The sequence below is a fragment of the Rana temporaria genome, chromosome 1 (assembly GCF_905171775.1).
Source record: "Rana temporaria chromosome 1, aRanTem1.1, whole genome shotgun sequence".
In the NCBI taxonomy this organism is placed as follows: domain Eukaryota; kingdom Metazoa; phylum Chordata; class Amphibia; order Anura; family Ranidae; genus Rana; species Rana temporaria.
The window spans coordinates 247,631,195-247,657,397 of record NC_053489.1 but is presented as its reverse complement, the minus strand read 5'-3'; the positions used below and the strand labels follow the sequence as shown (position 1 = coordinate 247,657,397).

General features: G+C 41.1%; 1 protein-coding gene across 1 annotated transcript in view; it reads left to right on the top strand.

The window, feature by feature from the left end:
* Window positions 1-26,203, top strand: part of LOC120940256 — a 70,097-nt gene that overhangs the window by 28,234 nt on the left and 15,660 nt on the right. The window contains exons 2-5 of the mRNA XM_040353000.1: window positions 3,213-3,281; window positions 4,915-4,950; window positions 22,857-23,129; window positions 24,655-24,945. Of these exons, the coding sequence (XP_040208934.1) occupies window positions 3,254-3,281; window positions 4,915-4,950; window positions 22,857-23,129; window positions 24,655-24,945 (628 nt within the window). The 5' untranslated portion in view covers window positions 3,213-3,253. The remainder of the gene's footprint in view (window positions 1-3,212; window positions 3,282-4,914; window positions 4,951-22,856; window positions 23,130-24,654; window positions 24,946-26,203) is intronic.

The window sequence follows — 26,203 nt, the reverse complement described above, 5'->3', positions numbered from 1 at the left end:
CGCCTAAGTACAAAGCATGTATATACACCAACACTCTCTAAAATAAAACATATATACACTCTGAAAAGTGATAACATGCATAAGGGTATGCATGTCAGAGACATTATTCATTAATACTATTACATTTTGTATTTTATATTGTGCATATATGGAACAGTGGAGCATGAGACTATTACAATTGGAAGAAAGCTTGTTTGCGGTCTGTTGTAGATACCAACAAGGTATCCTACAGAACACATTAAAATATTGCATAGCTTCACACGAATATTGCATCACTTCCTTAAATGACAACAAATATTATGAAATACATAATTTTTAAGCTCCATAAAAGATGTAAGAAGTCTATCCATTGTCTTTTAAAGTTCTCATTTTTCCAGGTCATGGTATATCAAGAAGTAGTTGAGAATTGTTTTTCCAATGTAGAAGACATTCCAAAGTTTATACAAGCCACTTCTTTGGTTCTCATGAGTGTCAAGAAAATACCCAAGCACTCATACCCCCACATGGTGTTAACCATTTGTTAACTTATGAAGCCTTTTTTGACACCATAGATTGAATTATGTATATAGAACTGTGTGGTTCAGCAACTTTCACACTCCTCATCTTGTTTTTGGACAATAAAATCTGCGCTTCTATGATGACTTTAAGGTAAGGTGTTTGTGCTACTCTTTAGAACTGAAGAAGTGGCTTGGACAAGCTTTGAAACACCCTTAACAAGTCAAGTTGAATGCGATTAACTACTACTAGAGATCATCCAATGTAATTTTTAAAGGAAATATGTGCTGATAGAAATATGGAGCTTCCTTTTGCTGCCTCTTTTTTGAAAATGTTAGTTGTGGTAATGGCTCTAGGGTTGAAAGTCACAGACCCAAAACAAGGAGGAGGCAAATAAGCAGAGCTTCCCCTTTTGGGTGGAGCTCAATTTTAGTGACATTGCAACAGTATTACAGAAATTAGCACATTTAGAAGGACAAGTTAGCAATCGTAGCCTGCAATACTTTCCTCAATGCCAATTTTATAAGATTATTGCACAAGTTACAATCTGAATGTGTACTATCGTTCTACCAACTTGTAGTGCAAGGGCCTGTCTGACTAAATGCAGATTAATTGGATAGTTAGGTGGGTACTCATAATATAGATTGTAAGAATATATGGTTCAACTGTAAAGTGTATAGTAAGCTTTAAGCATGTTTGCATCCAAAAAATGAAAAGTTATTTAAACCATCTTTTAAATTATTTTAAATATTTAAGTTTTCGTGTTAATATATTGTTAGTAATAATATTAAGACAATTCTGAAGTATCATAAACTCCTATGCTAATAGTGTAATACTTCCTGCTATGGCCACTATGTATATTTTGTTGTACTCAATAAAATTGTGATACATTTTTAGCAACGTAGCTATCTGTTTGTGTGGCATGTCATTAGTATATATCTAGGGTCTGATTCCCTGGCCATCATGCAATAGTGGTACAGTTCTAAGAAAGTGTGAATGTCTATAAATGTAAAAAATGAACTAAACATATGGAAAACTGAATGGATGGAATGAATCTTTAAATACTGGAAGATTTATAGAGAGTGACCTATCACAGCCATGGAATAACAATGGCATGCTTCCATCCCTAATGAATTTGTAAAGAAATAGGAAATAGAAATGGGACTTTAAATGAAACATGTCATTGTGGGTAGGGATAATATGTATTAATAAATAAAGTAAATTTAATTTGATGGCATTAACCCCTGAAGGTAGTCCGTGATTTTTAGAGCATAATAAAATAAAATATAATACAGATATAATCATATGCTGGTCTGGCTAATGAATAGTAGTAATAATGAAGGGAATATCTCTGATGCCGCGTACACACGACCGTTTTTCATGACGAGAAAAATTACATTTTTTAAATTGGTCATTAAAAACGACCGTGTGTAGGCTCCAGAGCATTTTTCTCGAGGACAAAAATGGGCATTACAAATTTAGAACCTGCTCAATTTTTTCTCTTCGTTTTCAAGTCGTCGTTTATCTCGTTGTGAAAAATGGTCGTGTGTAGGCTTTAAAGACGGGGGGAAAAAACGTGCATGCTCTGAAGCAAGTTATGAGAAGGAAAATATACATAATCAGCCCAAAGGTTGGCACCATTCGAATGGAACTTCCTCTTTATAGTGTTGTCGTACGTGTTGTACATCACCGCGCTTTGCTCAAGCATTTTTTTTCACGATCATGTGTATTCAAGGTAGGCTTGACAAGAATCACGTCGAGAAAAACTTTTTTTTTCCATTACATTAAAAATGGTCATGTGCACGCGGCATAAAGAGATCAAATAGGTCTCTATAGGTGGATGAAAAATGTATCTGATCATTTGAGACATATTTGATCTCTTAGGGATATTCCCTTAGACATATGGGGCCAGATTCACAGAAGAGATACAACGGCGTATCTCCTGATACACCGTCGTATCTCTTGTTGTATCTATGCGGCTGATTCATAGAATCAGTTCCGCATAGATAGCCCTAAGATCCGACAGGTGTAATTGACTTACACCGTCGGATCTTAGGATGCAATACTTCGGCCGCCGCTGGGTGGAGTTTGCGTCGTTTTCCTGCGTCAGGTATGCAAATGAGCATTTACGGCGATCCACGACGGTTTTCGCTTTCGTTACGTCGTCGCTAGTAATTTTTTCCCATCGTAAAGTTAGTCATGATTTTACATGCCTTAACTTTACACGAGCCATGTTAAAGTATGGCCGTCGTTCCCACTTCGAATTTCAATATTTCTTTTTTTTTGCGTAAGATGTCTGGGAATACGAAACGCCGTAACTCACGTCGTCGCAACGTAAATCCGCGCAAAGCACGGCGGGAATTTCAAAACTGAGCATGCGCAGTACGTCCGGCGCGGGAGCGCGCCTAATTTAAATGGTACACACCCTATTTGAATTGGGCGGGCTTGCGCCGGACGTGTTTACGATACACCGCCGCAAGTTTACAGGTAAGTGCTTTGTTGATCAGGCACTTACACTGAAAACTTGCTGCGGTGTAACGTAAACGGGTTAAGTTGCGCCGCCGCAATTGTACGAGAATCTGGCCCATTATCTCTACCCACAATGACATTTTTCAATTAAAGTCCCATTTCTATTTCCTATTGCTTTAAATACTGGAGTTAAAAAAAGGGAAGAATTGTTAAAAATGCTGATTAGGATGATTAATTCTATTTTACAGGGTAAAGTCTTCATCTGAAGATTCCACTAACTTCAGCTGACATGCCTGGAACCAGAAATTATTTAACATGTAAGTTGATTTTTGTAATCTATGTTGGACTAGTGGAGGTAATATCTTACACCACGGACTTAAAGTGTTTGTTAACCCAAAAAGAAAATGGATCCTGCTCCTTTAAAGTATGTTATATGACACAGTACTTGTCCTGTGTCATTTGGCCCCCTGTAACACCTAAAAAACATGGCTTATCCTGCAAGTTTCTCACCACCCCTCTGTAAACTGATCCTGATGTATCATGGCTGCTGAGACCAGACACCAAGCAGTACGTCATATGACGTCCTTGACTTTCGGGGGGGATATCTGAATGATGCCTGCAGCTACAGGCATCATTCAGATATCATTATTTTCAGCCGGCGATTCAGCAAGAATGATCATAGCTGCAGTTAGACATCCCCCCCTCCCGCTGCCATCCGGTGCTTCTCCGGGCTCTTCCGTGCCATTGGGGACCTGGAGAAAGAATTGGCCGGCGGCGAGTGACGACCATAGAGATTTGCGATGATGGTCACCAGTCATCTCCATGACCGTGGGAGGCCCGGGCACAACGTTATGACGTCACGCCAGGGCCCTGGGTGTAAACCAAGCCGCCATTGCGGCAATTAAGCATTAGATCGGTAAAAAAAAAAATCTCTATCTCATGCTTTACAGCCTGGAGAAGAGATGTGGGGTGTTATTGACCCTGCATCTCTCCACAAAGAGGACCTGTCACAATAGATTCCTATTACAAGGGATGTTTACATTCCTTGTAATAGGAATAAAAATAATCCCACAAAAAAGTGTAAACCTGTAAAAAAAATTAAAGCATTTGAAAAATTATTTCGCAAATACCATGAGAGATAAAAAGTTGAAATGAGCGCCATTGTATTCCATAGGGTGTCTGCTAAAAAACATATATAATGTTTGGGGGTTCTGAGTAATTTTCTAGCAAAAAAATTATGATTTTTACATGTAGGAGAGGAGTGCCAGAATAGTGCCAGAATAGGCCCAGTATGGAAATGGTTAAAAATTATAAGTGGTATTTTTTTCCATAATTTTTATTGTTTTCTGCATAATTTGTACATTAATATAACATATGATACTTATATCTCAGTACATGTGGAAATTACACATTATTATTTTCATAATACAGTAGGCAACAAAAGTTGTAGTACTATACTATTTAGAGGTTGTAAAGGTTTTTTTTTTTCTAAATAGGTTCCTTTAAGCTAGTGAATTGTTGGTTCACCTTTTCCTTCGATTTCCCTTCTAAATTTTTTTTTTTTTCTGAATTTCTCACTTCCTGTTTCTCCGAGTGGTGGATAGTCAGCCAGAACAGCTTACTGAACAGCTTACTGAAGGGGAACAGGAAGTGAGAAATTCAGACAAAGAAAACAAAGAAAAAAAAACATTTAGAAGGGAAATCGAAGGAAAAATGTAGTGAACCAACAATGCACTAGCTTGAAGGAACCTATTTAGAAAATAAAAAACGAACCTTTACAACCCCTTTTAAGAGCTAACTAATTTGCTAAGAAGTACATGCATCCAGAACACAAAAACTCATAAAGATTCTAGCTCATGAATGTCTAGGCAAATTTCTAATTTACAACCACAGGCTTGTCTTTTTTGTTGAAGATATGTAAGTTTCTCATCTTATCTCTTTGCTTTGTAGTGCTTTTATCATGGAGTTTGACCTCTTGGTACATAGGTAATGTATGAATGCAATCATAATGAAAACATGATATTTTCTCTGTTGTATTTGATTAAAAAACTTTTATTGGTCTAAATGGGCAAGAAATCCACAATTGTGCATTTTGTTTAAAAATTGGTAGCCTTCTGATCTTTTTCTTTAATAAAAGTAATAACATCTCATTCAATAAAATTAATACTTGAAGTTATTGTAGCTGTATGAGTAATGCTAGTACCTTGAAGAAGGGGACATACCCCAAATGCTTGTTCTGAAAAAAAGTATCACAGACAGTACTCAATTGTTTCTGAATACAATTAATAAAATCTTAAAATCTCTTTTCTTAATAAAATTGGTAACAAGCTAAATATATCACTTACCAGGCCTATAAAATAAAGGCCAGGTGGTAACCCTAGCTGAAATAGGGATTGCAGTATCAAACTACCATTTCAGAATGGTATTTAATATGTGACAAATCTAAAATGTGTTTGCTGTGACTTGTGACATGTCATCAGGTACCTAACTGTGGTAGGTCCAGCCAACCGGGCACTCAACCTATGGCTGGGGCAACTTAGGTAATTAAATTTATTTTCTACTGAAAGACTAAAGCTCCTGTTGGCAGTCATCTAATTTTAAAGCACATTTAACCGTTTCACGACCGACTCACGCAGATATACTGGCAGAATGGCTCTCCTGGGCGAAATCCTGTATATATACAGCTTTGCACAGGAGAGCCACCAGAGGGCGCGCGAGCACCGCCAGAGACACGCCCGCTCCCGCTGCACAGCGGGGGACCCAATGCGCGTGCACGGGAGCCAGCATGGGGATTTGTGTGTGTAAACACACAAATCCCTGTGCTGTCAGAGGAGAGGAGATAGATTGTTTGTTCCTACAAAGTAGAAACAATGATCTGTCATCTCTCCTAGTTAGTCACATCCCCATACAGTTAGAACACAGTGAGGGAACACACAGTTAGCCCCCTGATCGCCCCCTAGTGTTAACGCCTTCCCTGCCAGTGACATTTACAGTATACAGTAATCAGTGCATATTTTTAGCACCGATCGCTCTATAAATGTCAATGGTCCCAAAAATGTGCCCAAAGTGTCCGATCTGTCTGCTGCAATGTTGCAATAAAGATAAAAATCACTGCCATTACTCGGGAAAAAAAAAGCCTTAAAAATGCCATAAATCTTTCCCATAGTAGATGCTATAACTTTTGCGCAAACCAATCAATATACGCTTATTGCGATTTTGTTTACCAAAAATATGTAGAAGATGTATTGGCCTAAACTGATGAAGAAATTCGTTTTTTATAAAAAATTGGGGGGATATTTATTATAGCAAAAAGTTAAAAATATCGTTTTTTTTTTAATTGTCGCTTTTTTTTGTTTATAGTGCAAAAAATGTAAACCGCAGAGGTGATAAAATACCACCAAAATAAAGCTCTATTTGTGGAAAAAAAAGGACGCAAATTTTGATTGGGTACAGCATTGCATGACCGTGCAATTGTCAGTTAAAGCAACGCAGTGCCAAATTGTAAAAAGTGCTATGGTCAGGAAGGGGTAAACATTTTCCAGGGCTGAAGTGGTTTTTAAAAAGTAACTTCAGCAGGCGTGCGCCTCTGGCGGTGTGCACACGCCCGCAGTGTCTCTTGCACAAAACGATGTACAGGTACGTTGTTTCACACAATAGGGCCGCCCTGACGCAGAATATATGTGGTGAGCGGTCCTTAAGTGGTTAAATATAGTGCCTGGAGGGTCCCCTTAGTCTGCCTGTAAAGTGGCACATCTGACATAAATAAAGAAAAAAAATTACATTTATTAAATTTTCCCTGCAAGCTTTCTTTATTTTATAAAAAAAGACTTTGGGAGCCAGTCTGTATGATGAGGCCACATTTTACTGCACTCTGAACAAGATTAGAGATTTTGTGAAGAAGCCAAATTGTAGTACACTCAGGCTGAGATTATATATATATATTTTTTTAAAGTCTGGTGTCTGTTTTGCAGACTTTGGATAGAAGTAACAGATGCGGAAAAATTGGGCTTGGGGTGTTGGTGGTGCCTTTACCCCATAACCCCTTAGAGGTACTTGATGAAAGCAAGAATTGGCCTTGCTGTAAAAAATGTAAATTATATGCACCTGTCAAATAGGTGTGGAAAAATTTGTCCTTGGGTGTTGTTAACTGTGCCCATAAAACCTATACCAAAAAATTACTTCAAGATAAAATCAACACCCACAAAACTAGGCAGCCTAGACAGTCTTGCAAGAAGATACCAGATCTCAAACACATTTAATCTTGATAGCTGCTGTAAATCTAGGACTGATTCATTTTGAGAAATGTCAGCCAGTCAACGGAGTGTGTGGAAAGACACACTCTTTTTTATTTGTCACAAAACCTCCAGCAGCACTGAATGCCCATTTGGAAAGCACGCTGGATGCAGGGCACTTGAGAAGCTCAATTGCATACTGGGCAAGTTCTGGCCAGTGGTCTATTCTTATGACCCAGTAACCCAGTGGATCATCTTCTGAAAAGTTATCCATGTCGGTTTTCGCCCCTATATAATCTTCCACCATATGATGCAGACGTTGCAGATGGGATGTTGAAGCTGACAGGCCTGGGCGCCGAGGACATTTTTTTTTAAATGCATCACTTAGGCGCCCCCTTCGCCACCACTCCTCCTTTAAACAACAGAAGCTTCATAAATACCTTTTCCATGAGACTGTAACCTACCAGAGTTTGGAAAGGTGTTACAAGATATTTCATCCTGTGCTCTCTCTTCAAGGTATGATGAGTTCTGAGACTTTTCCTCTTTTAACAGTGGTCATAGAGGGTTGCCAATCAATATTGATCCTTCTCCTTGATGCCAAATTCTCAGGTCCTTTTGCAGGCTTTAAAGAATAAGGGAGCCCATGTAGAGTCTTCTGGGTCACCGAGGATTACACTATCTGGAACTTCTTCCTTCCAGCCACGTACCTCTACCAAGGTTTCTGGGGACTAAAAACCATCTCTTAAAGATTGACGTATGTCATCCTCTGCTTTAATGCCTCCAAAACTACCAGACTCCTCCTCTTCCCTCTCCTCTTGCGTGTTCTGTGGCGTCACAAGAATGGTGCCTGCATAAAGCGGGCCTTGAAAGGAAAGAAAGTCCTCCTCTTTCTCCTGCAGCTCTGCCTTGAGTGCCCTGTCCATAATGCCACAAAGTATGCCGGTTTATGTGTAGGTGGAATTCCCGCAAAATTTCAGCCAACTGAACAATGGCTGTGTATGAACACCTGAAATGGCTACAGACTCTTCTGGTCTGTATTAGAAGATCTTGTAACCCTGGGTACCTGTTTAAGAAATACTGTACCACCAAATTAAGGACATGTGCCAGGCATGATACATGTGTTACCTTTCCCTGTCGAAGGGCAAACAGAAGGTTAATGCCATTATTGCACACCACCTTTCCTGGCTCATGTTGTCGTGGCTTTAACCACCTCTGGTTCTGGCCACGTAGAGCTGAAAGAATCTCTGCTCCGGTGTGGCTCCTGTCCCCTAGATAGACCAGCTGAAGCACCACCTGGCATCTTTTAGCCTGACTCACTGAACAGCCCCTAAAATGCTTAAGATGTACTGGTGGTTCATAGGACAATTCAGCAGAGGAGCATTGAGGAGGAGGAGGAGGAGGAGAGGGTTGAGCTGACAGATCTTGCATCATCACTACCATCTGTATGTAGACGTGGTGGCAAAACAAGCTCCAGCACTGAGCCCTGCATCCTTCCTAGTAGCAAACAGAGTTACCCAGTGTGCTGTAAACGAAATATATAGTCCCAGACCATGCTTGCTGGCCCATGTGTCAGCAGTAATATGGACCTTGCTGTTGACTGCCTTGCCCAATGATGCCAAAACATTGCCTTCCACGTGATGGTACAGAGCTGGAATGGCCTTACATGCAAAAAAATACAGCCTGGGAACCTGCCATTGTGGTACAGTAAATTCTGAAAATTCACGGAAGGGGGCAGAATCCACCAGACGAAAAAGTCAGTTTTTAAGTTATAAAGCCAGCAGTTTGGACAACCTAGAATTTAGATGCTGGGCATGTGGATGGTATGGAGTGTTTTTTTTTCTCCACTGCAGCAGTTGAGGTAGAGAAATGTGCCTGCTATACTCTACAATTGGTGATGGGCTGCTGGCAGACTTGTTTCAAGGACCTGTGATACCCCTTGCTATACCATCATCCCTTTCAGTGGACGCTGCTGAGAGGTCATGAGCTATAGCAGGGGTAGAGATGAAAGGTGAGGTGTGAGGAGAAGAATTGTGTCCCTTTTGTGTGTCTTCCAGCTGCTCTTGCCAACAGGCAGAGTGGTGGAAGTTTAAATGCCTTTGCAAACATGTGGTACCCAAATGGCTGATGTTTTTGCTACACTTGGTCTGCTTGCAGCAAAGATTGCAGATTGCAACAGTGCGATCTGCTGCACATGTGCTAAAAAAGGCCTATACAGCTGAGCTGTGGGAAGTGGGCCAAGAGATAAGAGCTCTGCAATCTGATGGATTAGGGTGACTGCTCCCTGCTGTTTCATGATGGCTGCCTCTGGAGGACATCCTGCCTTGTTGGGGTTTTGCCTCCAGCTCACTTTCTTCTTCTGCTCAATCAGGCACCCAAGTCAAGTCAATGAACTCATCATCCCCTCCATCCTCATAATCACTGGAGCCAACTTGGCAATACACTTTGGCTGGGGAACATGACTGCCAATTTGTTGTTTATCAGTGTTTTTCCCTCTCTGTAGGCTCATGTTCTTACCTTCCTCAACCTCAGAACCAGCATGAGAATCAAGCAATGGCTGCGCATCCTCAAGTGGCAAGTGGCTGACGCTGTGTTCAATAATTCAGCTGACTCCTCTGTGCATGATGGTGGGGCTATAGCAGGAGTAGCTGTGGACACGGAGGCTGGAAAGGCCGCTCTGACTTTTTTCCCGTTCCCACCCACTTTGCTTGTCTATCACACTCATTTTCAACTGGCCCCTGAAGCCCATGCAACTCTAACATTGTGTCCCTCTTGTTACCAGTTTAAATTCAACTACTGGAATTCAGTTGCTGCTATCCACGTGTTGAAACATATCTGGGAAGTGCTAATCTTGAAACCCAGATTGGTACTGGGCTGGCGTTCATCTGCACCCCCGTCCTGACATTGGTCTTATCTACTTTTTCCATGGAATCACTCTAGCTGGTATGTAATGTCTGTACTAGCCTGATGTTGTATTCAATCTTGATAGCTATTATGCATACTCCATTTACTATCTGCATTTTTCTCTGATACCTCTTTTTTAAATAATTTTAGAGTAAAAAAAAAATATGACCATAATTATCCCTATCCTATACTCCTGACGAAGGTGTGAAACTGGAAACGGGTCGGGTATTGGGGATTACCATCTATCTGAGATTTTATATGAATTGTTATATTTTGTCTCCATGTTGTTTTTGTTATATGTACACCTCATTAGACGTTTGAAGTTTTTTAACATAGATCACTGTGATTGATCTGACATCTCTTTTATGCAACAATAATATAATTTTTGCTACACACCAGTGTTTGTGGCCTTTAAAGTCCCATTGTAAGTTTTTTTTTTGCTCTTTTGTTTTCTGGCAGCTGGGGCGCATTGCGAACTAGTGTCAGCTTGGGTGACTGAGGATGAGCAGGACGAGGATGGTTTAGTAAGCCAGTCCACCACCACCTCTGCATGCTGTGGCTGGATAGTATGGGCAACATCCCTAAACAGATACAAACGTGCCCTGCCTGAGGACGGACCATGTTCACCTTTGCCTGTGGACACAGATGCTGTAGGCTCCCTCATAGTGGCATGGGAACATTTGCCTCTCCTTGTTGGCCTCCCAGACATGATGGGGGGCTTTTTACCCAAATTTAATAGATACTAGGAAATGGGTAATTGGATGCACTTTACAGAATGAAAAGTGGTGTTTGGTGCACTTTAAATTGAGGACTGCCACTGACAAAAAAAAAAAACAAAAAAAAAAAAGGGGAGCACCAGCATCGCAGTAAAAAAAACTATGGCTGATAACTTAAAAAAAAAGGGGCAGGCAGGGGACAAAAAAACAGAAAAAAGTGTATACAGCACTAAATATAATGTAATGCTGTTAAACACTGCTCTACACTCACACTACACTAACACTGAACTAACGCTGCACTATACTCACTACACTGACTCTACACTATACTCACACTACACTGATACACTATATTCACACTACACTGACACACTCACACTACACTATACTCACACTACACTAATGCCGCGTAAACACAGTCGTTTTTTGTCTTGTAAAAAAATGTCGTTTTCTCTCATGAAAAAAACGACGTTGCCTACACACCATCGTTTTTTCAAAATGCTCTAGCAAAGCGCGGTTACGTTCAGCACGTACGGCGGCACTCTGTTCCATTCAAGCTCGCGTCATAACTTGCTTCTGAGCATGCGCGGGTTTAAAAACGTTGTTTTAAATGTCGTTTTAGCCCACATACGGTCATTTTTTATGACACAAAAAACGACGTTTTGAAAAACGACATAAAAAATTGAAGCATGTTCGAATTTTTTTTTGGTCGTTTTTCAGAAGACATAAAGCGACGTTTTCCCCACACACTGTCTCATTTTAAAAGACGTTTTTAAAAATGTCGTTTTTTTTCATCACAAAAAACGACCGTGTGTACGCAGCATTACACTACACTGACAGGCTACACTCATAGTCACAATAACACTAACTAGCTATCACTGAGCTCTGATCTATCTATCTCCAACAACACACTGCAAAAGGCTCCTGTGGGAAGGAACCTTTTATAGTGTGGGGTGGGACTATAAGCACTGAGCCATGACTGGGCAAAGTCATCATAAATTTGTCCAATTAGGGCTCTGTCAGTGCACTATGTCCTGATTGACCAGTGGTCAGGTGCATTGCTTCATCCAATTAGGGTCCTAGAATGCAATGTGCAGTGCACAGTGCATTGTGGGGCACTCGGCAGGTGAACATCCCATTGAGCACACCGCAAATTCAGGTGTTCGCCAAACACGCAAACAAGCGGTGTTCGGACCAAAATTCTGCTCTGTCTGAACTGATCGCCAACACTAACACTGAGTATTTTTATAAATAGAATTTTTACGATCTGAAATATCACTTTAGCTTGTCCATTGGAATATGAGAATACAGTATGAAAATTCAATTGTAGCACTTCCGCCCGAAGAGCAGCAAGAAATTTGTCCAGGTTTGACCAGCCGATGCCCCCTATAGACAAACACACAGCTGACTCTCTAGCACAAGAGGGGTGGCAACAGCCCAAAAGTCTCTAAGATCGCTCACAGCAGTCTGTACATTCTGAATGTCTAGGGACAGTTGTTTGCCTCCTTCCAAGCGACACCTTTCTCCAGTGATACCAAACTAGCTCCAAAATGTTTCACTCAATTATCCTTTTGGTGTTAGCTGCTTTTGAGAGTGTCTCTACATCTTCAATGAATATCTCTTTGCCAAGGCATAAGCTACATCGTATTTTTGTAACTGCAGCAACAGCTGCAGTTGTCTTAGCAGAACATAACTGGTTTTAGGTCAGTTTACGCTTGTACATTGGTTTTATAAAATAACTAGTGTAATTTCTTGCTGCAGCAGAATTGTTCTGCTTGTAATAACTCATAAGGTGGAGTTGTCAAGGCAATGGGAAACTACTACTACTAATCTCCCGTTATGATCTGTGGCCCTTTGTGCATTAAATAAAAAAAATCTGTTTGTGCTATGTTGTAGGTCCACCCCAGACTGAAGCCCAATTTATGGGAATTCTTATGGGCGAGCAACAGCACAGCACTAGGCACCACCCCCTGACTGATCATTTAATATTGTGGTTGCTGCATTGCAGCTTTGTGTGATAGATCTGTTGGCTGCTAGTAAACAACTACAAATAGGTCACACAGCCCCACCAGCACTGACTATTCATCCACAATTGTAAAAGATAAGTCATGCTTCACCACTTACTGATTTCTGTAAGGAAACAATGGGATTTCTGCAACCCCTGCTGAGTCAGACCTAAAACACTTTAACCCCATAATGACACAGCAATATATATGCAGCATCCAGAATGCGGGCTTTAAACTTGGGCGCAACATAAATACGTTCCTGTGTTTGTGCTTGGAATGTTCTGTGCAGCACCTTCCAAGCACAGACACGATCTTTCACCAAGACCACCAGGTCTCGTACTAAGGATCGGGACACGGGACTCCCATTTCCCAGTCACCTGATCACTGTGATAGCCTATGATCGGCTATAACAGGGATCTGTCACTGTGCAGCCCACCCATGTGTTTTCTTTCTCTTCTTAATTGAAAGAAAGATACATTGTACATGGTATCTTTCTCTCCTTGCTGGAGAAAAAGATGAAAACAAACAAATTGTGTAAAAAAAGGATAAACTGTAAAAAATTAAGAAAAATATAGCTAGATCAAGGTTTGATCTAGGTTAGTATTAGCTTAGTGTTAGGGTCAATGTATTGGTAAAAGATTAATGTTAGGGTCAAAGGTCAGGTTCAGCATATGTTAGGTAGATTTTTTTTTAAAAGCTGCATTTTTTAAATTATTATCTGTGTGAGCGTGTTTTATGTTGATTAAAAAAAAGCAAAATGTGCACGATGGAATCACTACTATCGTCAGGAGAATTAATTTTGGGTTGTTTTTTGGTGGTAAGTTATGGTAATAGCAAGAAATATACCACTAAATGTAAAGACAAATTATTATTTTTTTTTACTATTTTGGGTCAGTTTTCCTTGGACCTTTAACACCAAATGAAAGCCCAAATTGTCCTAAAAAGAACAAGGTATAATCTACCTAGGTACACCAAGTGGTTTTGATCATATGTACAGTTTTACTAACATATGTCAAAGTTGCAAAATTGGGTCTGGGCGTTAAAGGGTAACTCCACTTTCGTGGGGGAAAAAAATAGCAAAAAAAAATAATATATCACATATAATTGCGACACGAATCATATTGTATTTGAATGTTATTTAAAATTACCCTTCCGCTTCAATCTGAAGACACAGTAATTTTCTGAGAATGTATTGCAACATGGCTACCTGGAGTTGTTCTGTACACAGAGTATGTACTGACCACTCTCCAGAAACATCACTTTCTGCTTGTGTGATTGGCTCACCAATTTTCCCAGAAGTCTGCCTAAGATACAAATCAGATTTCATGCATCCCCTACAACAAAAATGTAATTTTTGGAGAAATACTTTTAAAATGGAGCACATCTAAAGGGATGCAGGCCCAGCAAATTTCCTCCTTAGTGCCCTGCAGCTGCACACCTGACAGTTAATTAAGAAACCACTTCCATTAGACTCACTTAGTCCAGAGGCACAGACAAACACACATGGATTTCTTCAGAATAACAAAAGGTAGGAATCTGCAACAAAGGTTGTTATAATCCTTGCAATGTACATCGATCACCCAGAGGGGAATGTTTTTTTCTCAACAAAAGTGGAATTATGCTTTAAGGTTTGTTTTACCCTCGGTCATGAACAGGTTAATCAGCTGAGCTCATGCTCCTTGCTGATTGGGGAGCTCTAAATCTCAACAGGGTGCATGTTGGACCTTTGCACAGAAACTACTGCTTCCACACATAGATTTATTCTCAACAGCAAATTGTTGGGGGGAGACATGCTTTTTGACTCAGGCTGCTTTTTATTAAAATAATTTTAAAAAAATGCACTTTGCACATATTTTGCTTTGATGCACCTTAGCTTGGCTGGACTTTAAGAATTAACACTTAAAAAATAGCTCTTTATTTAAAGGAGAAGTATAGCCAAAGTTTGTTTGTCTGTTCTTCTCCTGTGGATCACAGGGGTGCAGTTCATTCTGCACTCCTGTGACAAGTTTTTAGCCATCAGCAGGATTCAGCTCGCTGACAAATAATCGCCACAGAGCCAGTCCAGCCTGGGGAAAGATCGCAATCATATGGTCGGGATCCACCCAGGAGCCTGGAACGTCAACTGGCTCAGCCTCTCAGTGACCTACTAAAAGCCTGAGCCAGCCGCTCCTGCCCCCTCCACAGCCCAGTACTCCAGTGAGCTCTGGGGAAGGCAGAGCAGACAGCGGTGACTGACAGTGACCAGCTCTCAGCTCACTGAGATCTTTGATATCTGAGTTCTTAGTCTTAGAGCCGGGGGGACAGATGCAGAATTGGATTGATGCTGCAACCACCTCGGTAAGTATGATTTCGAGAGAAAAAACACAAAAAAAAACATACTTCTCTTTTAGTAAGGCTTTAAAGAGTTATTGGACATTGCTTGGGTATTTAGTATGACATATTAAAATAACGTGTAAGTATAAAACAATCAATTTTTATTTATTGTTTTCTTTCTTTTTAGGAACTTTAGCAAGTCCCAATAAAAGTGACAGAATGAACCAAAATTGGTCCCTGAAAAGTATTTGAGAGGCTAGAGAGAGAAAAAGGACAGACAAAATTAGTGTTGTCCTGATATCACTTTTTCAAGACTGAGTACAAGTACCGATACTTTTTTTCAAGTACTCGTCGATACCGAATACTGATACTTTTTTTTTTTTATCTCATGTGGCAGTGGCACATGTGTCAGTAGTTTTTCTTTTTTATTAATTTTTTTGATTTTTACAATGCGACTAGTATCAGTATCGGGACAACCTGAGACAAAATATAGGATGTAATACAGTACAATGAAGCTGCTTTATAGTCTCACCCAGTGTATTATAAATTCTCATTGAATGTGCTGGTACAACAAAGGTTTAAGATACTTAATAGTACCATCATGTGTCATTTTTTTCCTGTGTGAAACTATCTGTTGGTTTTCTATATTTGGCTTCCGTTTACTATGATCTGTTTGCTTTCCTGGACATGTTCACCACTTAGAGTCCCGTGGTGTATGTAGTGCTGCAATGTTTCAGCAGCAAGTAAAATCACATCATACTCTCATGTTTCCAACATTAAAAACAGGAAGAAACCGTTTAATTATTATGAAATATCTAAACTGTTGTGATGAATGTTTTATTTCCTAATTTCCATACACCAGCACATATTACAAAAGGTGCCCCCTTCCACATCTGCCACATCAAAAAATAGACATGGAGTGTTTTCTATGTAAACATGCAAAATATATCCCATATCCCTGATTTGAAACAAAGGGGTTGATTTACTAAAGGCAAATATACTTTTTTTTTTTTTTTTGCAGTTACACTCTGCAAGTGCAGATGCTCCAGAGCTCAATAAATTAGATAAAGCTTCACTTTGCAAAGAGTACCCAATCACGTGCAATAGAAAAACCGCATTTTTGCTTGCACATGATTGGATGATAGAAGTCAGCAGAGCTTCTGTTCATTTACTAAGCTCTGGAGCAACTGCTCTTGTAGAGTGTAACTGCACTTTTCAAAGTGCACAGTCTATTTGCCTTTAATAAATCAACCCCTTTGTCCCTCTTTCCTCCTCATTTATCCTTAATTTTGGTCTGATCTACAGGTCGTTCTCCAAAAATTAGCATATTGTGATAAAGTTCATTATTTTCTGTAATGTACTGATAAACATTAGACTTTCATATATTTTAGATTCATTACACACAACTGAAGTAGTTCAAGCCTTTTTATTGTTTTAATATTGATGATTTTGGCATACAGCTCATGAAAACCCCAAATTCCTATCTCAAAAAATTTGCATATTACATCCGACCAATAAAAGAAAAGTGTTTTTAATAAAAAAAAAGTCAACCTTCAAATAATTATGTTCAGTTATGCACTCAATACTTGGTCGGGAATCCTTTTGCAGAAATGACTGCTTCAATGCGGCGTGGCATGGAGGCAATCAGCCTGTGGCACTGCTGAGGTGTTATGGAGGCCCAGGATGCTTCGGTAGCGGCCTTAAGCTCATCCAGAGTGTTGGGTCTTGCGTCTCTCAACTTTCTCTTCCCAATATCCCACAGATTCTGGTCAGGAGAGTTGGCAGGCCAATTGAGCACAGTAATACCATGGTCAGTAAACCATTCACCAGTGGTTTTGGCACTGTGAGCAGCAGGGCAGGACTTAGGGTGGGGGGGGCCCTTGGGCTTGAGTGTTGAAGGGGCCCCCTGGAGCCGAGAATTGGGGGGGATCGAAGTTGTTGAGCGGGGGGGGGGGGGGAATTGAAGTTGTTGAGCGGGGGGGAGTGCATTAAAGTTGTTGAGCGGGGGAGGATTTTGCAGTTGTTGAGGGGGGGAGTGCCTCTCACCTGTGCCAACAGCCGGGGCCACAGACTGTCATTAGCCCGGCTGTCGGCTTTCTTCCCTTCAGCAGCCACAGTCCTCCACACACCACTCCGGTTCCTCCTGCTTCCGTGCTGCCTCCTCTTACAGTGCGGGAAAATTAACCCTTTTGCGGGACTGCAGGAAGAAGCTGTCTGTGCGGGAAAGTCCCACAGAATCCGTGCGTGTTGGGAGGTATGCGCAGGGCCGCCATCAGGAATTTTGGGGCCCCTTGCACAGCTTAAGGCATGGGCCCCCTGAAGCAGAGAACCTAGGGGGGTGGGGGTGCTGCCGCCTGAAATTGAGAAGCGTGGGGGCTGCCGCAAATTGAGAAGCGGGGGGGCCTTTACAAAAAATAGAAGAAATAAAGAAGAAAACAAATATATATAAATATATGTAGCCATCCGGGGCCCTGGGGACCTCTGGGCCTTTTAATAAAAAGAAAAAATAAACCTCTGGGCCCTTTAATAATTAAAAAAAAAAACATTTATAAAAAATACATAAAAAAAGGGAGGTTGCCAAACCCGGGGGCCCTGGGGACCTCTGGGCCCCTGGGAACCTCTGGGCCTTTTAATAAAAAAATAAAAAAATAAACAAAAATAAAAAAATAAACATTTATAAAAAAAATAAAAAAAAGGGGGGGTTGCCACATGGGGCCCTGGGGACCTCTGAGCCCTTTAATAAAAAAAAAAATATATATATATATATATATATATATATATATATATATATATATATATATATATATATATAAAAAATGTAATTTTTTTTTATAAAAAAATAAAAAAGGTGGGTTGCCATCCGGGGGCCCTGGAGACCCCTGGGCCCTTTAATAATAATAATAAAATATATTATATATATATATATATATATATATATATATATATATATATATACAGTGAGGAAAATAAGTATTTGAACACCCTGCTATTTTGCAAGTTCTCCCACTTGGAAATCATGGAGGGGTCTGAAATTGTCATCGTAGGTGCATGTCCACTGTGAGAGACATAATCAAAAAAAAAAATCCAGAAATCACAATTTATGATTTTTTTAACTATTTATTTGTATGATACAGCTGCAAATAAGTATTTGAACACCCGTCTATCAGCTAGAATTCTGACCCTCAAAGACCTGTTAGTCTGCCTTTAAAATGTCCACCTCCACTCCATTTATTATCCTAAATTAGATGCACCTGTTTGAGGTCATTAGCTGCATAAAGACACCTGTCCACCCCATACAATCAGTAAGAATCCAACTACTAACATGGCCAAGACCAAAGAGCTGTCCAAAGACACTAGAGACAAAATTGTACACCTCCACAAGGCTGGAAAGGGCTACGGGGAAATTGCCAAGCAGCTTGGTGAAAAAAGGTCCACTGTTGGAGCAATCATTAGAAAATGGAAGAAGCTAAACATGACTGTCAATCTCCCTCGGACTGGGGCTCCATGCAAAATCTCACCTCGTGGGGTCTCAATGATCCTAAGAAAGGTGAGAAATCAGCCCAGGACTACACGGGAGGAGCTGGTCAATGACCTGAAAAGAGCTGGGACCACCGTTTCCAAGGTTACTGTTGGTAATACACTAAGACGTCATGGTTTGAAATCATGTATGGCACGGAAGGTTCCCCTGCTTAAACCAGCACATGTCAAGGCCCGTCTTAAGTTTGCCAATGACCATTTGGATGATCCAGAGGAGTCATGGGAGAAAGTCATGTGGTCAGATGAGACCAAAATATAACTTTTTGGTCATAATTCCACTAACCGTGTTTGGAGGAAGAAGAATGATGAGTACCATCCCAAGAACACCATCCCTACTGTGAAGCATGGGGGTGGTAGCATCATGCTTTGGGGGTTTTTTTCTGCACATGGGACAGGGCGACTGCACTGTATTAAGGAGAGGATGACCGGGGCCATGTATTGCGAGATTTTGGGCAACAACCTCCTTCCCTCAGTTAGAGCTTTGAAGATGGGTCGAGGCTGGGTCTTCCAACATGACAATGACCCGAAGCACACAGCCAGGATAACCAAGGAGTGGCTCTGTAAGAAGCATATCAAGGTTCTGGCGTGGCCTAGCCAGTCTCCAGACCTAAACCCAATAGAGAATCTTTGGAGGGAGCTCAAACTCCGTGTTTCTTAGCGACAGCCCAGAAACCTGACTGATCTAGAGAAGATCTGTGTGGAGGAGTGGGCCAAAATCCCTCCTCCAGTGTGTGCAAACCTGGTGAAAAACTACAAGAAACGTTTGACCTCTGTAATTGCAAACAAAGGCTACTGTACCAAATATTAACATTGATTTTCTCAGGTGTTCAAATACTTATTTGCAGCTGTATCATACAAATAAATAGTTAAAAAAATCATACATTGAGATTTCTGGATTTTTTTTTTTGGGATTATGTCTCTCACAGTGGACATGCACCTACGATGACAATTTCAGACCCCTCCATGATTTCCAAGTGGGAGAACTTGCAAAATAGCAGGGTGTTCAAATACTTATTTTCCTCACTGTATATATATATATATATATATATATATATATATATATATTATATATATAAAAAATATATAAAAAAAAACATTTTTTTACAAAAAATAAATAAAAAAAAGGGGGGTTGCCGTCCGGGGCCCTGGGGGCCTCCGGGCCCCTGGGGACCTCCGGACCCCTAAAAAAAAAAAAAAAAAAAAAAAAAAAGAAGTTTTTTTTTTTTAAGGGGGCCCCCTATTGGGTGGGGCCCCTGGGCTTGAGCCCAGTCAAGGCCAATGGTAAGTCCGGCCCTGGTGAGCAGGTGCCAGGTCGTGCTGAAAAATGAAATCTTCATCTCCATAAAGCTTTTCAGCAGATGGAAGCATGAAGTGCTCCAAAATCTCCTGGGATTATCGCGAGATTTAGAAAGAACTTGCTTCTTTCGAAATCCCGCTATAACTCGCGGCAGATGTCCGCAATGTCTCCTGGGAACAATGACAAAAGTTTCCAGGAGACATTGCGGCATTGAGGAAGTGACGGAATACCCCGCACACTACCTGATGAATCCATATACAGGAAGCGGTCAGTAAAATAAAGGATTACTAAGGTTCGCCTGCCCCTGACAGTGACTCGAGCTGGGCATCGCCGCTTAGTGAAGGATAGGCTCGGGCAGCTTGGCTGTTCTCGGCTGCTCTAGTCCTGCAAAGGGAACTGAGTTCCTGCTGTAAAAAAAGTGCAGGAACTCCGTTCCCACGCGTTCCCGCAGGACTTGGGCCCTGAGGCTGAAACACAGCTAGGACGGAGGTGGAGGAGAGGGGGCCCCACAGCCATACACTCATACCGGCAGAGTGCCCCATGCACTTTTATTAAGTGTTTATGTGAGTTTTTAAGCACCATACAGCTGCCTGGGAGGACCTGAGGCTCTGGTCACCCTCTTACGATGTGTCCGGTTTTCAGTCTGCCTGAAAACCGGACACATGATTCAAGAACCTGAAACCCTAAGCATCGGACTGATGTTGCATCCACCTAGGTAAGTTTGATTCTAAAATTAAAAAAAGTCCATACTTCTCTTTTAAGGTCTATCTGTGCCAACATTGCCAGTTTCTATTACAGAGTGAAATAGAAACTAGCACAGGTCTGCCCCTAATTAGCATAGGGAACAGTACAATTTTCCACATAGAAAATTGCAGCTGATTCCCAAAATTTCTAAGCTTGTTCTATGGCAGTGGTTTTCAACTCCTGTATTCAGGACCCACTAACAGGCCAGATTTTAGAATGGGGAGATGTGGACTAGAATACTGCAATCACTGAGCAGCAAATGATATAACCTGTGATGTATTTTAGTTATCTTGCAAACCTGGCCTGTTAGGGCCCTTTCACACGTACGGACCATATGTCCGCATTTTCATCCGTCCGTTTGCGGATGAAAACGGGACATACATGGGTCCCTATGTGATTACGGGTGTCAGCGGATGAACATCCGCTGACACCCGTAATATGTCCGCCTCCGCAAAGATCCGCATTTGCGGACGGAAGAAATCCTATTTTTCTTCCGTCTGCCGGATCGGATCGGATGAACACGGACATACGGTCCGTGTTCGTCCGATCCCCCATAGGGGAGAGCAGAGGAAACGCAGGGAGGTCTCTGCACAGTGTGCGGGGACCGCCCTGTCAGCTGCCAGCTCAGGGGATTTTACGGAGGATCCCCGCTGAGCTGTATGGACACACGGAGCGGATCATTACTGATCCGCTCCGTGTGAAAGGGCCCTAAGTGGGTCCTGAGGACAGGAGTTGAGAACCTATGTTCTATGCGATGTGAGCTGTTAGCAAACAGCTCATATGCCTTTCTCTACCCCTGCAATCATTACACTTCATAGCAGGATTTACAGCCCTCCTCCTTCCTCCCTCCCTGAACTGACCAGAGGGCAGGTAGGCAGAAATAAAGGAGCATGCAGCTCCAACTCTCCACCCTCTGTGCTGTCTGTCACAGAAACGGCAGAACAGAGAACTGATAACTCCATATGAACAAAGGGGCCTGCTCCTTTGTTAGTTAGGGGCAGTGTCCGTTACATTTTAATATTTAGAAAAGTAGTGCAAGCACTGTGCTTGTACCACTCTTCTTGGTTAAGAATGTGTCCAATGCATTCTAATGTGTAATATTTACTGTATGCATATGATACAATGCATTCTTTGCGAGACACTTTAGGGGCCCTTGTTGTTTTTTTTTTTTTTTGCTTTAGGAGGGTTTTGCATTTCCATGCAAGTCAATGGGAATGCAAAACCCTCCTGAAGCAGGACAAATGCAAGTTAGAAGGAGGTCAACTGCAGATTAAAGTGCTTGTAAGCCTTTAAAAGGAAAAATAAGGATAAGTGTATTCTCATATAGTGTGTATTTGCCTCAATCCACAGCACCTTGACTGCTTTCTCCTTCCCCTGCAATCTTCATGAGTCACTTTTGACAGTTTTCTCTGTCACCAGATAATGTAGGGTTACATATCACCCCTCTGTCCCTTACCTGCACTCAGAAGGTGATTGACAGGTTTAGATGAGCATGTTCCTGCTGGTGGGGGAGATGCCCATGCCCTCTACTCAGGTGTCATATTACACTCAGCTCTCTTCTCTGTTCTGTTCTGTTCTGTGCTGTGCTGTGCAGTGTGTGACATCAGATTCCTGCCCCTAACTCCTGGAAGCTGAGAAATAACATTTCTGTACTTTCAAAGACTCTGGAAAAGAGAGGGCTGCAGATAATGTATGTAGGAGGATTTGTCAATCCCCTGAGGCTAGTTACTTTAGTGGGCTTTGTTGGAAGAACAACAGCAAGTCGCTTATTGACTGTGACAATATATGCATTATACCTGTCTATGCAGCAGGTGGCGCTGTAGTGTTATAGTGTAATGTGCATGTACATCTATGGTATGATGTAATGAGAGGAAGTGCTTTCATTAGTGTTCAGTTGTGTTCCTGTTTCCATGCTGTTAAGACATGTTCTGCTATCCTCCATGCAAGTAATGTTGTTTCTGTATTCAAGAAGCTTCCAGGGCATCATATTAATACTCAACCAACAGGCTTATATATGGGTTTATTATCAATTTAAATGCTCCTGTCAATGGTGAATGATCTCAAACAAATGCTATCAATACAAGCCTGCTGACATGGGTCCTAATGTTTTTTTTGCACTATAATTATAACTTTCTTTGCCTTCTAGAAGCACTCACCAGTCCAATTATTCGGCTTGAGCCTGAGCAGACCGTATACATAGTGGACGAACGTATCACAATGAGATGTGTGGCTAACAATCCATCCACTGTTACTGGATACACTTTTTACAAAGACTCAGCAGTAACCTCCAATAGTACTTTAAGTAATATACTGACCTTGAATCTTAAAACAAGTGATTTTGGAAATTATTTCTGCATATATTACTCAAACAATGGAAGTGAATCACCAGAAAGCAACTTTGTAAATCTTAGAGTATTGGGTAAGTAGAAGAAGTCTGTTACCTTTTGCACTTTATTGTAGTTATTTGCACTTATGCTATGCCATGAAGGCTCCCTGGCAGCCTTATTTGGGAACTTTGCTTACCCTTGCTTCATTTCATCCAGAATTATATTGGTTCCCCCCTTTTACATTAATGGATGGCATCATATGCTCTTTGGTCAGGACAGGATTTCAATTTTGGAATCACCAAGGCCCTGTTTTTTGCATGCTGTTACCACACATACTTTGGCTGCATAGTTACCAATAGAAAAGAGCTCCGGCGTGTTCGCACACTCCGCGTGCATAGCCCGCCAGGAAGTCTGCATGGCACTGCACTAATCACAGGCAGGGAGACATTGTCCCGATGCTCGGCTGCAGAGATCGGGAAATATCTTCCTGCATGTGGTTATCGCAGCGCCGTGCAGACTTCCTGGCAGGCTCTACACGTGGAGCGTGCGAACACGCCGGAGCTCATCCCTAGTTACCAATACTTTGTATAAGTGTGAAAATTGAATACATTTCAATCTAGTGTTGAATCTTACATATAACTTCAGGTGTAACTTAGCCCACTACTTGTTTCATATTTTAATACAGTGGTTTGGGGTTAGAAGCTACCATGTTTTTATTGCTTTAGTAATTAAACCTACCTCTTTTCATCAAAATGCATGATGGGCACAAGGCCCAATTCAATCAAAAGTTTTACTCGTGACTTGTCCAGCATGAGGCCTGTTCAGCAGTTATCACATGAGCTACAGGATCTTTTAAATGGACTGGGTGAGTAGCTTAACCAACTACACCCCATAGTCTATAGAGGAGAAGCAGCCAGGTGCAATACCCAGCCTGCCATCTACAGAGGGACAGCTTATAGCCAGCACAGCTACCCTACACCTCTTGCTTGGGGATTCTAAAGAGAAGATAGGTGCCTTTGCATTTTTCTACAAAGGAAAAGCGCCTGCATTCAGTGTTTCAAATCCTTTCTTTAGCAGCAATGCTGATCAACACATCCTACGGGAGGACAGCCGTGTGATTTTTGGACAGCAGAGACCGTTTTAAGTCCTCAGATTACATTTAACTACAGTTATGGGCATCTCATACATCCCATCCCTATCCAAATGTATTCTCCTAAAAAATTTTAAAAAAAACAAAGCACCCTGGACTGTTTTTTGACTACTTGTGGATGTTAAAAATGTGTGTTACCTGGCTGTGCTTACTAAGGGGACCCGAAAATCCAGCCGCCCTTAAAGGGGTAGCGCTACACTTATGATATCTGTACAGTGGTCAATTTATACATTGACTCCTAAATGTGTAAAAATATATTTAAAAAAACGTTGCTATATCAAGCCCTCTTTAGACGTATCATAGATCTTGTCTTTTTTTAGAACTGTTTGGTACTGGTATTGATACTTTCTTGTAAGTTTATGGTGTAGATTGTATAACATATAGAAGTCTATGTAAATTACAAACTGTGAAGCAAAAAACTATTTACTGAAACGAACTGGCTGGTTCTGTAATGGTTTCTTTTCCAGAGCAACCTCCCACACCATCACTCTTTGTGACACCCCAAAGACATGTCTTTATAAAAGATCAATCAGCAGTCCTTCAATGTCAACTACCCAAAGGACAGTCTTCAGCAGTAACTGGAATCACACTTTATCAAAATGGAAGAGCAACATATGAATCTGATAACTTTGGAGTTCTGAGATATACTGAACTACAGACAAAGAACAGTGGGAATTACTCCTGTGAGTATACAGTTAATATAACAGGAAGAATAATCCAATCTCAACTCACCGAAGAAGAAGTTTTGCTTGTGATAGGTAAGATTTTGATATAAAAATGACCACACGGCCAACAACAAGAAACAAAATAAGTTGGCTCTGGTAGTGAGTCATTTGCCCATATGCATATACAGTACATGTCTCCCAGAACTTCCCCATAAGTTGTACAGTAGGCACTGGGAGTAAATTTTTGATATATTGGGGTAAGTGGATAAGACCTACAAATAGGTACTCAAGAATGATATAAGCTGACAACTGTATGTCTTCCAGGACCCAGCCCACAATATGTTGGAGCTGGAAAGTTAGAAAATATAAGCTGGGATTGGGGACTAATAGACCATCCAAATCTTTTGGATATGGATATTTTGGGGTATTTGGTAGGTTTCCAAAGGGATATCTTTGGGTGTTTTATGCAGGATACAGATTGGAGAACTATGCAATATGTAAAGTATCTAAAGGCATCCACTGCACAAATGTTATCAAGGCAAGTGTTATGTGCTACACATGTGCAATTTGTTTCAGTCTAAATGTAAATTCGGGCAACTTTTCTGGTTGTTTGGATGTATAGAAATCTCTGAATAACATAGTATTAAATTTAGTTGAAATTCATTTAATTTTGGATATTCCTTTTCTAACGAATTTCAAATTTTCAGAATGATTCGTATTCGGATCGGCTGAAAAAAGGATCGACCGTTTTAAATTCTTTGTGAATAATAGCTTGTTATTAGGGAGCAGGCCGGGAAGCCAGCTGCCACATCCTTAACAACCAATGATTGATCAGCTGTCAGTGGGCTTTCCCACTGAGAACTGAAATGTGAACAAAAGAATGAAGCCAATGAAAAATTCTGAAAATAAAACAGCGTGGGGTACCCCCCAAAATTCATACTTAGCAGAGCATGCAGCCTGACAGGCCAGAAAAAGGGGGGACGAGCCAGCCTTTTAATAAATGTCAGACGGCGGAGCAGGTAGACAGCGAGAACACAGGGTTTTTCTGTTTTTTCTCTTTTTTTCTGGTCCAGCAGCGTGGCAGACGTCATAATTGACAATGGATCTACAGTGGGGAACATTTTTATTTTTTGATAAAGGAATTGTCAAAAACTCATGTTGTGCCTTTACTCACTTTTTACAAGTTTTTGGTGAATGGGTATGGGTACTATGTAACCCATACTCATTCACATGGGGGGGGCAGGATCTGGGGACAGTGGCGTCTCTAGCTTTCATATTTAGGGGGGGCACATGGGGGGACAGGGACAAAAGTAGGGACGGTGTTCTCAGTCCAGGGACTGTCCCTGGAAAC